Source organism: Plodia interpunctella, chromosome 6 (assembly GCF_027563975.2).
Source record: "Plodia interpunctella isolate USDA-ARS_2022_Savannah chromosome 6, ilPloInte3.2, whole genome shotgun sequence".
Classification (NCBI taxonomy): domain Eukaryota; kingdom Metazoa; phylum Arthropoda; class Insecta; order Lepidoptera; family Pyralidae; genus Plodia; species Plodia interpunctella.
The window spans coordinates 10,668,837-10,681,890 of NC_071299.1; the positions used below are offsets into that span (position 1 = coordinate 10,668,837).

General features: G+C 36.2%; 1 protein-coding gene across 8 annotated transcripts in view; it reads right to left on the minus strand.

The window, feature by feature from the left end:
- The window catches only part of cno (canoe), a 107,194-nt gene that overhangs the window by 70,493 nt on the left and 23,647 nt on the right, over window positions 1-13,054 (minus strand). For all 8 annotated transcript variants that reach the window (XM_053747142.1, XM_053747148.1, XM_053747150.1 and 5 more), the window contains 5 exons: window positions 10,872-11,001; window positions 5,731-5,839; window positions 3,548-3,738; window positions 2,257-2,413; window positions 1,386-1,511 (listed from right to left, as the gene is read on the minus strand). In XM_053747142.1, coding sequence (XP_053603117.1) covers window positions 1,386-1,511; window positions 2,257-2,413; window positions 3,548-3,738; window positions 5,731-5,839; window positions 10,872-10,979 — 691 coding nt within the window. In that variant the 5' untranslated portion in view covers window positions 10,980-11,001. The remainder of the gene's footprint in view (window positions 1-1,385; window positions 1,512-2,256; window positions 2,414-3,547; window positions 3,739-5,730; window positions 5,840-10,871; window positions 11,002-13,054) is intronic.

Consider the following 13,054-nt stretch of genomic DNA (forward strand, 5'->3'; position numbering starts at 1 on the left):
CAACTAATAATATTGCGCATAGCAAGTATTACAAAATACTATGAAAGAGGTTGAATTTTAAATATTTCGTGATGTGCATTGAATAAACGGAACGCTGAAACTGTCAAGTCAACACGTCATTATCATTCTTGTTTTCACTGAGTTTTTTTACTTTTAAAATATCTTGTTTGTTTTTTCTTACTTTTTGTTAGGTTTGGTGATACTAATACTCGTAGTTATGGATCAAAACAGCAAAAAATATGCAAGTGCGCAACAGAAGCTCGGTCCTATCATTAAATCTTGTGGAAGGTCCTTATTTCAGCGAAAATACTTCATGAACACCCCATTGCTTAATTCGAAAGGATCAATAGTATTGACTCTTCGTCGGAGCGGTTCTGCACTGGCTGCTTCTAACTCATCCACCAAATTGGAGACGAAGTCTACAATGAATACTTCCTAATGAAAGTCAAACAAAATAACCTCAAAATTTGTTTACAATACAATTTTGACAGTTAATCGTATACGAACGTCCACTTCGACTGTTCCGTATCACTCGTTGCGTTCGAGTGATTTACGATCGAACTTTTTCGATTGTGAAGTTCTGAGAATGCACAAACGGTCTAAATAATTTCGAACTTCGAACTACGAATTTGAACTTTTTTCTATTGCTTTTCTATTATTCGTTCTAATATCGAATTAGGATAGCAAGGCCGTCAACAATAGGCTAGTTGACGAATTTTTGTTTTGATGACTATTCGAAGGCGCTAGTATTATTAGAAACACCAGTGAAAAAATTACTGTGATAATTACACTTTCAAAGATATGACAAAAATCACACATTTTTTTGACTCGTCCAAACGCTCCATACTAAATAAAACGAATAAGGTGACGTCACGACGTGCGAAAATGTTCGCGAAGAAAGACATGTTTGTTCGACAGCTACATTAAATATTAAGTTTATGGTGATGATATTGGTCGAGTTTGTTTTTATACTTTCAAACTTTTTGAAATTGGATTTTCCAACCAAGTATAAAACTTCGTATAATGATCCAGCTGCATTGTTAGATTCTATGAATTATTATAATGATCCTAAATATATCTATTTTACCTAGATTATAGGGCGATAGAGATGCAGGCGAAAGCCGATAGTGAAGATCGTCCTCTAATCGGCCATTTAATAAAAATTACTAAATCCCTAGTAGAATATAAGTACAAACACAATTCGTTTTTAAGATTACTAACATAATGGATTCATATTGTCCGATTTTATATATATATTTTACAATTCTCTGACCTTGTCTATTGCCCTATTGTATGAAACTTACTAAATAAACTATGTGGTTACTATGCCAACGTTACATTACAACGAAACCTTTGGTAATATAACTGGGAGCCGTAATAGTTACCAGTGTCAGGGCCGCCATCTTTGGACCGGAACTGTTGCAGTTTCCTCTCGAGCTTCTGTTGTCTGCGGCGCCGCATCACCGCCTCGGGGTTGCTGATGCTTCGCGTGAACGAGGTCTCGGGCAATTCTGAAAAGTGTATACAATTTGAGTGCGTAGTTTTTACAAGTTCTGTGTAATGCATAGAGTATAAAAATATAGTAGGTAGTTCAATGATTAATCCTGTGAATCGTAAATTCCAAGGTATGAATCCCACCCGTGTCAAAGTCTTGAGGTTTTATTCCAATCCGACTCATGTATTGTAGTTTTCATAGACCACGACTTGCTTCTAGTAGTAAAGGAAAACATCATGAGGAAACCTGAATTTTATGTGATGGTATATTAGCGTATATAGTGTGTTAAAAGCGAATCACTCCATTATTTTGCCCAAGAACTGTATTCAATGGGTGTTTCTCAGTTTTCTCGCAATCATTACTATTTTTCAAATTTTAACAGAGAAAAGAATTAGTTTTACTGACTTCAAAATAATTGATGTGTACTGTGGTAATGTCAATTTTATGAATGATTAATTTTGACAATGATTCCTTCCTCAAGAAAATTAACAGATCGTAATGAGAAACGCTCTGAGAAACACCTGAATATCTTTTCGTGGCTGGATAGATGAATCAATGAATAATATTTTTAAACGATAATATAAAAAATAAATAGGCTCCTTAGGGTTCAGCGGCCGAAAGGCAAAAAACGGAACCATATATATTCGTTAAGGTTTACTATCCGTATGTTACATCCACCATGATTGCCTAGGCCAGCTGTCCGAGCTACTGAGATCTACTCCGTGATAATAGTTAAAAGGAAACTAATTTACCGAACATACCTGTATAAAGTTTCTCAGCCACGGGTCGATTCTCGTCGTTGGTGTCGGATTTCAGTCTAGACAGCTTCTCTTTCTTCTTCAACTCTTTCTTCTCTCGCTTCGACAGTTTCCGCTTGAAGTTCTGATCGCCTTTGTCGTTCGCAGCCGATATTGGAACCTAGTGTAACATTTAGTCAGTCTCCATATTTTTAAACATCGCAAATTCCAATTATAAATTATATTATCAACCTAGCATCAACTTATGTACATCACTTATGGACGTCAGAAATTTATATGGCGTGTGGTTCCGCCCTATAATAGGTCCACACCATATACTCCCATGGATGTCGTACGAGGCGACTAAGGGACACAAAGGCCTAGGCAGCTGATAGTCAACGATAGCATTCCCAAGGTGGGTTGACGTCAGGCAGGCGGCCGGTTGTAAAATCGCAGCGGAATCTTCAAAGATATATCTATCTTCAATATTATAAAGGTTTTTTTACGCTGACCTAGGGCTTTGCGGCCTCACAACCCCCTGAACGCAACAGGGAACATACAGAGATGAGTGAGATTGATGTAAGAAATTTACTTAAGACTAAGAATAAATTTATTAAAGTAATATTATATAAAAGAAATAATACTTAAGAATAAGATTATAAAAATAAATAAAAATAATAAAATTTTAAATTTAGGTTGAATGACAAAAATTTGATTTGAGGCAATTTACAGCCGACTTCCAAAGCGCAGGTGAAGAACCGGCGCAACAAACTTCGCCGCAGCCCTTACTTCAAAGACATCAATTGACATTGGGTCTTAATAAGGTACTACCACTTAGTACATACAGGGTTATTGGTATCAAACGCAAAACCTCCTGAATACTACTTGGATACGTCAAAACAAGCAACTTTTATTCTACGACTTTTCGTGATTCGTCGTTTTTTTCATATAATAAAATACAATCTAATTTGCGATTCTACACAACTTAACTCTATGTAATAAGCAAGCAACACGAGACAGTACAGTAGCGTTAAGTAGCGGAATCGAACATAGAGTTAACTAAAAAAAGGATTTTTTATTTATTTATTACGTTTAGACAAAAGTCGTAGAACAAAAGATGTTAGTCTCTATGTACCTTATGCGCCTTTGGGAGGTTATACGTTAGATAACAGTAACCCTGTATACATACATACATACATACATACATATATATATATATATATATATATATATATATATATATATATATATATATATATATATATATATATATATATATATATATATTTATATATATATATATTGACTGTCTCACTTCATTGTTGGTGAGACACTTGAGCAGGAATCTCCCCTCTCTGTCGTCCGCGTGCCAGTTGAGTTGCACCAGCAACGGCTTCTCGTGGGGCTCGAGGCGGCGCTCGTCGTCGGGCCCGTGCGTCTCCCACAGCGAGTACGACCCCAGTGACAGCATGCGCATGTCCGGACGGAACTTCTCGATCAGCGTTTCTGGAAATAATAAATAAAAATTACTTCATTTTGTGTAAAGTTTCAGTGGTAAAGTGTTTGCCTCTGAACCGAGAGGGTTCGATACCCGGTCGGGTCATGATGGAAAATGATCTTTTTCTGATTGGCCCGGGTCTTGGATGTTTATCTATATATGTATTTGTTATAAAATATAGTATTGTTGAGTTAGTATCCCATAAACAGAAGTCTCGAACTTACTTTGGGGCTAGCTCAATCTGTGTGATTTGTCCTAATATTATTATTTATTTATTTTCTACAAATATTTGCATTTGCGTTCTCCGTTAGCGCTTTCTTCTCTGCCAACTTCTGTCGGGCGTGCACGTGAATAAGCATTGAACATTGTGAGTGATAGAAATACACAAAGTTAACTGAAGTCGAATAACTGCTTTATTTATTGGGAAATAAGTAAGAAAATGAGACTTGTGTCCAACATACACATCTTTTGCCGACCGTATTTTTCAGAGAGCCACTCCATTTTTGTTTCGCAATAATGTTAATTATGTACCCATCTTACCGTCCTGAGCACAACAGCCGTGAATGCAACAGGCAAAAATAAGATAAAATCTGCACTAATATTAAGATAACGTTTTTGTAAATTTTTTAAATTATTTTACCATTAGCAAGCGAGCTTCAATGTTTCCTTCAATCATACAATTTGCATTATGATAGCTATATTATACATTGATATGTCAACATGTTTTTCTAAATTCGTCGATAAAAACTTATGATATGATACTTAAAAGTTTTAATTAGCAACATAATTAAATTTCCGAGTTCAGAGCAGCCAATCAAAGATACAGTGAGGTTATCGAAGACGCTGCCAAAATGCCGGTCAACTGTCGATTATTTGGGTTAATTATTCGCGGTGAGACGTGTTTATCTTTACCAATTATGATACAGGGCGCTGAATTTAATTATCGCATATCAATTAAGTTTGGGTCAATAACAGGGAAGATCGTAAGTTCAGGAAAAAACAATAATATTCATTATTTTCTGTACCCTTATGCCCAATGTGCGCGTATGTAAAATTGCATAGTATTGTGTTATTATAAGAGTTAAATAAAGCGTGAAAGTTACGAACAAATAAATCCATTTCGTATTATGAGTTAGAATAACAATGCATGTGTACGTACAATCGGCACATCAACCTAACGAACCGCTATGCGCTGCACGAGAAGCAGTTCACTGTACTCAATTGTTGGCATTATACTTTTATGGCATTCGACATCATCATCATCAGCCGTTTTAATGTTCCCACTGTTGGGGCACTGGCCTTCCTTATAGATGTATAAGGAGCATGGGCCATGACCCACCACGTGAGCCCAATGCAAATTGGCGGGTATAAACTACTATAGGTAAATAAAGCAGGAACCGACGCGCTCGTGCTATCCGAAGCACGGAGGTATTCGAGATAATTTGTTTTTGGTCAAAATAGAACTATTATCGCAGGTCGAGGGTGCGAGTGACTGAGCCATCGAGCTCCTCGTTCAAATTAATTACCATGATCCTTCATAGTTATAATTTAAATGGAACCCACGAACGCTGTAAAGTTTATGAACGTAATCACTTTTGATTGTCTATCACATGCGATGCGGGGGATACAATTACATGCAGTTTGTGTAATACGTCTGTTTTATCTCCTGTGGATGCTTATCATCCCATTTATATCACAAATATGTATACAACTAGATGTTGCCCCCGGCTCTACCCGTGGCAAAATTAGCTTGTCACTCTCCAGCCCTCCCACTGTCTGATTATCTGAGTGTCTTTCCGTTTATTTCCTCTGACGCACAGTCTTCAACACCCATAGTAGTCAAACACATATATCATCCTTAACAACATCAAGCCAGCGCTCTCCAGCTCTTCAAACATCTCCATCTAAGGAGAGAAATAGCGAAGAAGGAAAAGAAAAGGACTAAGACTGGGGAAGTATTACATAATCTGTGACTAATGTAAAGAAGAACATTATGTTACCTATGACATCGCTGACCGTAGCGTCGGAGGCGACCCTTATGCACTTGGTGGCGATCTTCTGGCCAGAGTCTTGGAAGTAGAAACGCATCACGCCGTGAAACTCCAGATTCTGAAACACGATTGATCACAATATTAGTTTTATAAATTATAAACACGTCCTAAAACAATCAATTTAAAGAGATTAATCTGTAGGTAGCAAAATTTTGACTACTACATCTCGAGATGACAATAGCAAATTATTTAAGTCCCCAGAGATCGGAAATGAACGTTTGCATAACAAATGCACCCGATATATTTTGCCACGGACTAGACTAGATAAATAAATACAATTTTAATAATATACATCCGATTGCAATCGTAGATATAGAAGAAACGATACGTAATACTAGAAGTTTTTATTAAATTCAACTCCTCTTCCACCATACATTGGACGGCAGATTAAAAATCGCCGATCGATACTGTCATAATCAGAAAAAATAACTTAGATGTTAGGTAGCTTGAATAGTCTCACAAATTTAGCCAATCAACGTGTGGATAATAGATTAAAATAAAGTTGATTAAAAGATGTTTTCTGTGATTCATCGACAATTACCATTTAAGATGAGCAAATCCCACATATTTTAATTTTATTTCAATCAGAACAAAGAACTTTTATCATTTCTAAATAGCCTCTATGAGAATCTTCCATATCTTCGTCAAACTCATTCTTCCTGAGATAAGGAACAATATAGATAACGTATGCAAAATATTTATCAAGGGAATGGTTTATCAGCACTTGAGTCATGTCATGACAAACCTACATAGTTATTTGTCTAAACATAAATCATCTTGAACCTCGTGAGTATGAAAATGTTCGTAAAATTGTTTGTACAACATTTTGTGTATATAAACAAATCTATTATAATCATGTCACAGTATAATAACGAGTAAATATATCGTGCGAAGATAAGAATGAGTAGGAATGCGGATCCTGTGCTGGGTGCTTTTTGGTTCGTTCAAATGATAGAGAGCGATACAACACATTAAGGAGTTAAAAACAAAATTAAAAATTTAAGAAACCCCCTACTCGTCTGCTACAAAAGAACTGACGATTTCCAAACATAGCTTAGAGCACTCTCGACGAAATACTCTTTCAAATAAAACAACAACTCGGTTTAGCCGTTTACTGACTTGATTTGCCGTTTACTGCTACTATGGCACGGACAGACATACAGATACACAGACATGTTAAACTTATAACTCCCGTCCTTCTGTCGTCGGGTGTTAAAAAGAAGTACGACAATCGACTTTCTTTCTCAAATATCGCCGACCTTGTTATTTCATTTGGCATCCCTATGGAAGGGCGACCTCAAGGTGCTAAAACGGAGTTAGCTCAGATATTTATAAATCTCGTAGTCATATTTAATTTCGTGCGATGCGATGCGATTCGGTTTGCAGTTCCGACGGTTGGCCACGGTTATTGTTCGGTAAACAACCGTAATGTTATGTGGTATATTTGTGTTGTCGTGACATTCGGACTTAGGAGTCGATCTGTAAAAGCTTCTAAAATAATTAAGAAATGATTTCTCATACCTGCCTGCCTATGTAAGATAAACGAATTTCATATTACATTTATTAATTTATGGAAAAATACTTCCAAGAAAGGTTGTCCGAATTAAATGACTTATGATTTGAAATAAGCCGAAATCATTTTCTTCTTATTGATCTTTTGACCATGCCACATCCTGGCATCTCTGCCAGGACAACTTAAAACGTGCTGGAATTATATCATTAAGAAGGATACGTGTGCTAGTGACCTAACAGGAATGCCGAGGACCTTGCGAAATGGAGAAGAAGAAAAAGTAGAAAAACAAACCCTGATGCGACGCAAAACGGCTAAGGAAAATCCCGGGTCACGATAACAGAGAGTCCCTTTAGCCACTTATTGGAGTGAACACATTATATTAATTTATGTGTTATGGTGTAATAAATAAAAATTATAAAATAGCTAGACCATATCAAAAGCTTCAGAATTCCTCGCCATTGGCATTGACCATTAGCATTCGTTTCACGGGAGAGGGTATTGTTTTAGTACATAATGGGATTCCTTGGGATCCCCGCCCGGTGCGCCCGCGCAGCGATGTAATTTATTCATCGAGCGAAACAATTGCAAGGCTAACTTGAGTAGATAGGTCCCAGGACTAACGAATAGACTGTACTCCCAGGTCAATAGGGTATATGACAAAGTCAGAAAATTATAAAAAATACGTATGCTCTAGATAAAATAGATAGATATATTTAAGACCATTGTGTTAATTCATAGACTGTAACAATCCTGCTGAATCTCTACACTGCCGCCGAAATCAGACAGATGTCGATACAAATGCGCAAACATTGCGTAGTAGGTACGAGTTATTTTATTTACCGCAATGAAAGATCAGCAATGTATATCGAAGCCGCCAAAGTTCGGCGAACTCCGACAGTGTGGAGCCGGCATAAGGCTGAAACAACTGCGAGAGAAGCCGTGGCAATATGATTACTTTTATTGTGTTCTGATGGTACTTCATTATCATGGATGGTACAGTCACCTGCATGTCAAGTTACCTGCAACTCTATGGAACTGTAATAAAGGCGAATATGCAATGATTTCGGGTAGGTTGATGTGATTAGTGTGTATTATCATATCATATTGCACACATTTCTGTTATCGTATAAAAACAAAGTACGCATACAAACTCAATTAAACAAATGTTTACATATTTAGGCCGTTTGGTGACTTTTTACAATATTCGTTTAAAAAGAAAAAAAGAACTAGATCAAGTGCCCGACCCCGCGTAAAAAGACAACTGTTTTAAAAGTATTGATGTGTTACCCTTCTGAGGTTAATGAGCGATAACAGAGATCGTACGATAAGAGGAAGTAGCGGAGATTATGGTACACAAGATAAAACTATTTTATTAGATAGTACTATAATATACACTGGTATCAGATTTTATTCTCAGTCACCTAAAGATATCTGACATGTCTTACGACTTCCTACCGCCAGCTAGTGGCGACTAGTCGGATACACAATAATAAACTAAATAGTCAACCAGTGAGCCAGTCATCACATTCCCCTAAGGAAGGAAAAAGGTCAAATTCTTAGTTTTTAATAATGACTGACAATTCAAGGTGCAAATAGTAACGACTATTATTACGAAAAAGCAGACTGTTTTTAAGGGCATCGCGCGTGCCTCTACTCACGAACAGGTACATGCGGCGAATGTAAACGATGCCATACAAGTCGATGGCACGGTTAAATAATGTTAACATTTCCTTGCAACTGTATTAGTGTAACGGCACGTCCACATAAAGGGTTTCATTTCTTGGAATGGTAAATTAAATATTGTACATACATAAGCTAGTACTGATCTATTTGTATTCCAAAGCCCAAATAAATTCAGAAGTAAACAGAAAGGAAGAACACTCGTGTTTCTACACTTTGTGGCCTTAAGAGTCTTTTGCCACAGTACCCTGTTTACACTGCCTCTGACCCTTTAAACCGGAACGCAACAATGCAAACACTGCTGTTTGACGGCTAAACTAGGCGAGAGTGCGGTACCAAATGTGTCTTTCCCTAAACCTTTTAGTTTACTCTTAGGTTGGCCCTTGCCTAGTCTTACGGGATAGTATAGGATAATAAAAGGACTCCGGTAAAGCAGACAACATTATTGCATTACCTATCAATCTTCCTTACACATTAGAAAATCATGGTCCTCTGCCGCGTCTGTCTGATAAACTCAAAAACTACTGCACGGATTTTCATGCGATTTTCACCAATAGATCGTGTGATTTCTTGTGAAGGTTTAGGTGTAGTTTTACCCGAGCGAAGCCGGGACGAGCCGGTAGTATGACTAAAAAATTAGACAAAATATATTTTTTTAAAGTAACTAACTATAGAACTGTATATAAATTATTTATGATGTACTTTGTCCTCTTAATTTCATAAATTATCGTAAATTACATCTTTGATGGCGGGAAACACGCTACGAACTTGCGCATGTCTGTAATTAAAATCTATGTTAATACGTACAACGACTTCTAAGGTGTTAGAATTAAGTTTAATGTATATTATAATAGGAGTGCCACTTTCATTTCGAAATATCTAATTATAATAATTTAGAAATATCGAATCTGTCCAATTCAGATTCTGACATAAACGTAAATACGTTTATGGCAGAATCTGGCGAAAGACAGATTCGGCGTTGCACAGATTAGTAAGAAAGCTGGAATAGACAGAATTTTTTTTTTTATATAATTACATAATTTTTAGTCATCTTGTTCGTGTTATGGTGAAACTCAAGTTGGGACCGACATTAATTGCACCGTATTTTTATTTCTAACGTGTTCAACACAACTCTTGTGCTGTGTTAGCTACTGTCAGACTTTACGTATAGTAAAAGCGATAATATAAATTGTTTCTTTGGAATAATGTAGCCGTAGTCTTTGGCATTATACATCTCAAATTTAACCTGGAAAATATGTTTTTTTTTATATTTACATTACATTCATTGACCTTCCTCTACGTCCGTTTCCATACACTTTCAAATAAGTATAGTCTAAGTATAGTCTTTGATCATAAACCTTATGTTAAATACCAACATTTTTATAATTACACATAATATACGGTAAACTACACGAGCTGAGCCATGGAAGTGTACGGAATGTCACAGAGTAATGTAATATTATCTAGCAGACTGTTAACACGGAAACGAGAACTTACTGTACAGGACTGTCAACCTATATGCACAACTAAAATTAACCTATTTAGTATTTAATATGGTATATAAAAATAAAAATGTACTTGACAAACCGATAATGGTCTTTATTTTATGTAAATTATGTATAGATATATTCTGAGTCCTTCATAACACACAAAGATCGAGCAAAATCTAGATATAACAAATGATATATTATCGCAAAAAAAAAATACCATCTTTTTGATGTAACCTCCACTTTTATAATGGTTACCGCTAAATCCTATTCCTAGTTGACAATTAGTGCCTTAGGCAATGTATCTCCAAGTCGCCTCGTGCGACAACAACGGCAGGCTATGGAGTGGTGCTATTCCAGGGCGGAACCACACGCGACAATGTGTTATTAGCACGTGTAAGAGTACACACCTCATTGGGCTCGCTGAGCTCGAAGAGGTCGAGCCGGTTGGCGTTCCACTGCTGGATCATGTTGCGGAGCGCCTCGCGCTCCAACATGCGCTTGTCCGCCGCGTCCATCTTGTCACCTCATCAAGTCCACCTGCAAACATAACATATCTTGATTCAGTTCTTACATAAGTACACATTTCATATAAAATTCACATATTAACAGATTGATTAAAGAACAAAAATATATATATATTTTTTTATACAGAAATTACATGTTTGCCACTAGTTTTGTTGTCGTCAGAGAAGGTCTCTGCATTAAAATCTCTCTTTGCATTAAAAAAAAAAACATGTCATTACTGTCTATTTTGGATGAATCAGGTCATGCTTGTTTTAATAATGCATTGTCATAAAAACTGAAGTGAGAAATTTCAACCCTGTAGGAAAGTTGAAATTTAACTTGCAAGATTGGATTACAGACAGATAAACATCGGGACAGGTGAAACTTAATGAAATCTTGTGATTAGTTAATAATGCATTCCCGTCCCATGTCTGATTCCAAGGTGTAACCATAACATTCAGCATTGCCCCGTTGGATGAACAAAGAAATCCTTTGGTTCAGATACGAACCGGAAAGACGTTCAAAATGTATTTTTTATAGTAGTTAGTTTTATGACAAACATACGGCGAAAGAGAACCAAGCTATTAACAACATCCTTGATTGGATCTGGATAGCAGGCAAACTGTTCCACCAGACTAAGGACGAGGAGTGCTCGAATACAAATGCGATAATCGCTTATTCAATCATTGAAGATATAACCTCAGGTGTCCATAATGAAAACTCAATTTATATTAATTGTGAAATGTGATGTATTTTAAAAGAATGAAATATAAGAAAATAGAAATTGTGACTTCATTTATAGTTTCTAAATGTTTGATTCATAAACTTTCGTGCTAATTAGAAGAAAACTTTCAATGGAAACAATTTGCCACATAATAAGTATCACCTCTCCTTTCGCCGTAAAATAATAAATGGTAGTAATGAACTAGCACAAATGCGCTTTTACTTTTCTCACTCGCTTGATCTATTAGACCCGCAGGTTCACTAAAATCAAAGAGGCTCTCAATCTCGATAGACGAACAATAGTGATGACTCAATCGAGCCATTATCTTACGATTCGTGTGAAACTCCGAACATAATGATCTGTACTGTTACGTCCGGTAGTACAGGTAAAACATTCTAAATTATCGGTTACTTTATCTGAAATTGCTATCGATTTCACTAAGTCCAAATATTATGTGCTAGATTATGGCTAGTTAAAATAAAAAAAATGTGGAATATACCAAATCTTCACGTAGAGATATTATCAAACTAAAAATAATGTAGTCTACCCTTAGTTCTAATTTTGTATATTTTAATAGGGATCCCTTTTTTCGCATTAATTTTTTTATCCTAATTTAATTTTTCATAACGAGTTAGGCATATATATTTTTTTGTCATAATAATATTTTGACATACTTGTTTTTTGGCATACTTTTTCAAAAAACATAAAAAATTACGATTTGCATAAAGCTAGTGTAGCAGTAGGTTAGAATGCGGCGGGATGGCCCTTGGGCCACCCATAAGCCGCCAATATGCTTTAGACTATTATGCTTCAAAATTGTTATGTTTATGTTAGGTATGCGTAAAAAAATTGTGCCTAAAACATTATGCCAAATTAAAATTGTGCGTAACTATTATTATGATAAGTAAAAGTATGCCATGTTAAATTATGACATAATATTGTATGCATAAAAATAGGGAACCACTTTAATATAACAGTAAGACAATTTTACACCGTCTACTGTAGAGCTACTATGGCAAAATGACAATACAAGTAATTATACAGTCACCAAACGTGTGCTGTTTGTTGTTTGTTGCACAGATCGTATAGATATCATACTGATGTATATTGACGACATATTACTACCATCAAAAAACGTGCAACCACAATCAGTCGCTAGAAAGGCCACAAACCAAGAAAGCCAGCTCGTAAAAATGCAGTTCAACATAGGAATGTCAATTGGCCGGGCTTGTTATTGCCACTTTCGTCAAGTGGGCTTGCGAGTGGCGAGCTGTCACATTGTTTTCTGTGCCACATCGAGGAATCTAGCTAGAAATTGGATGGACATATTTTACTTGGGGCCAGTAGAAAACCATACAACAG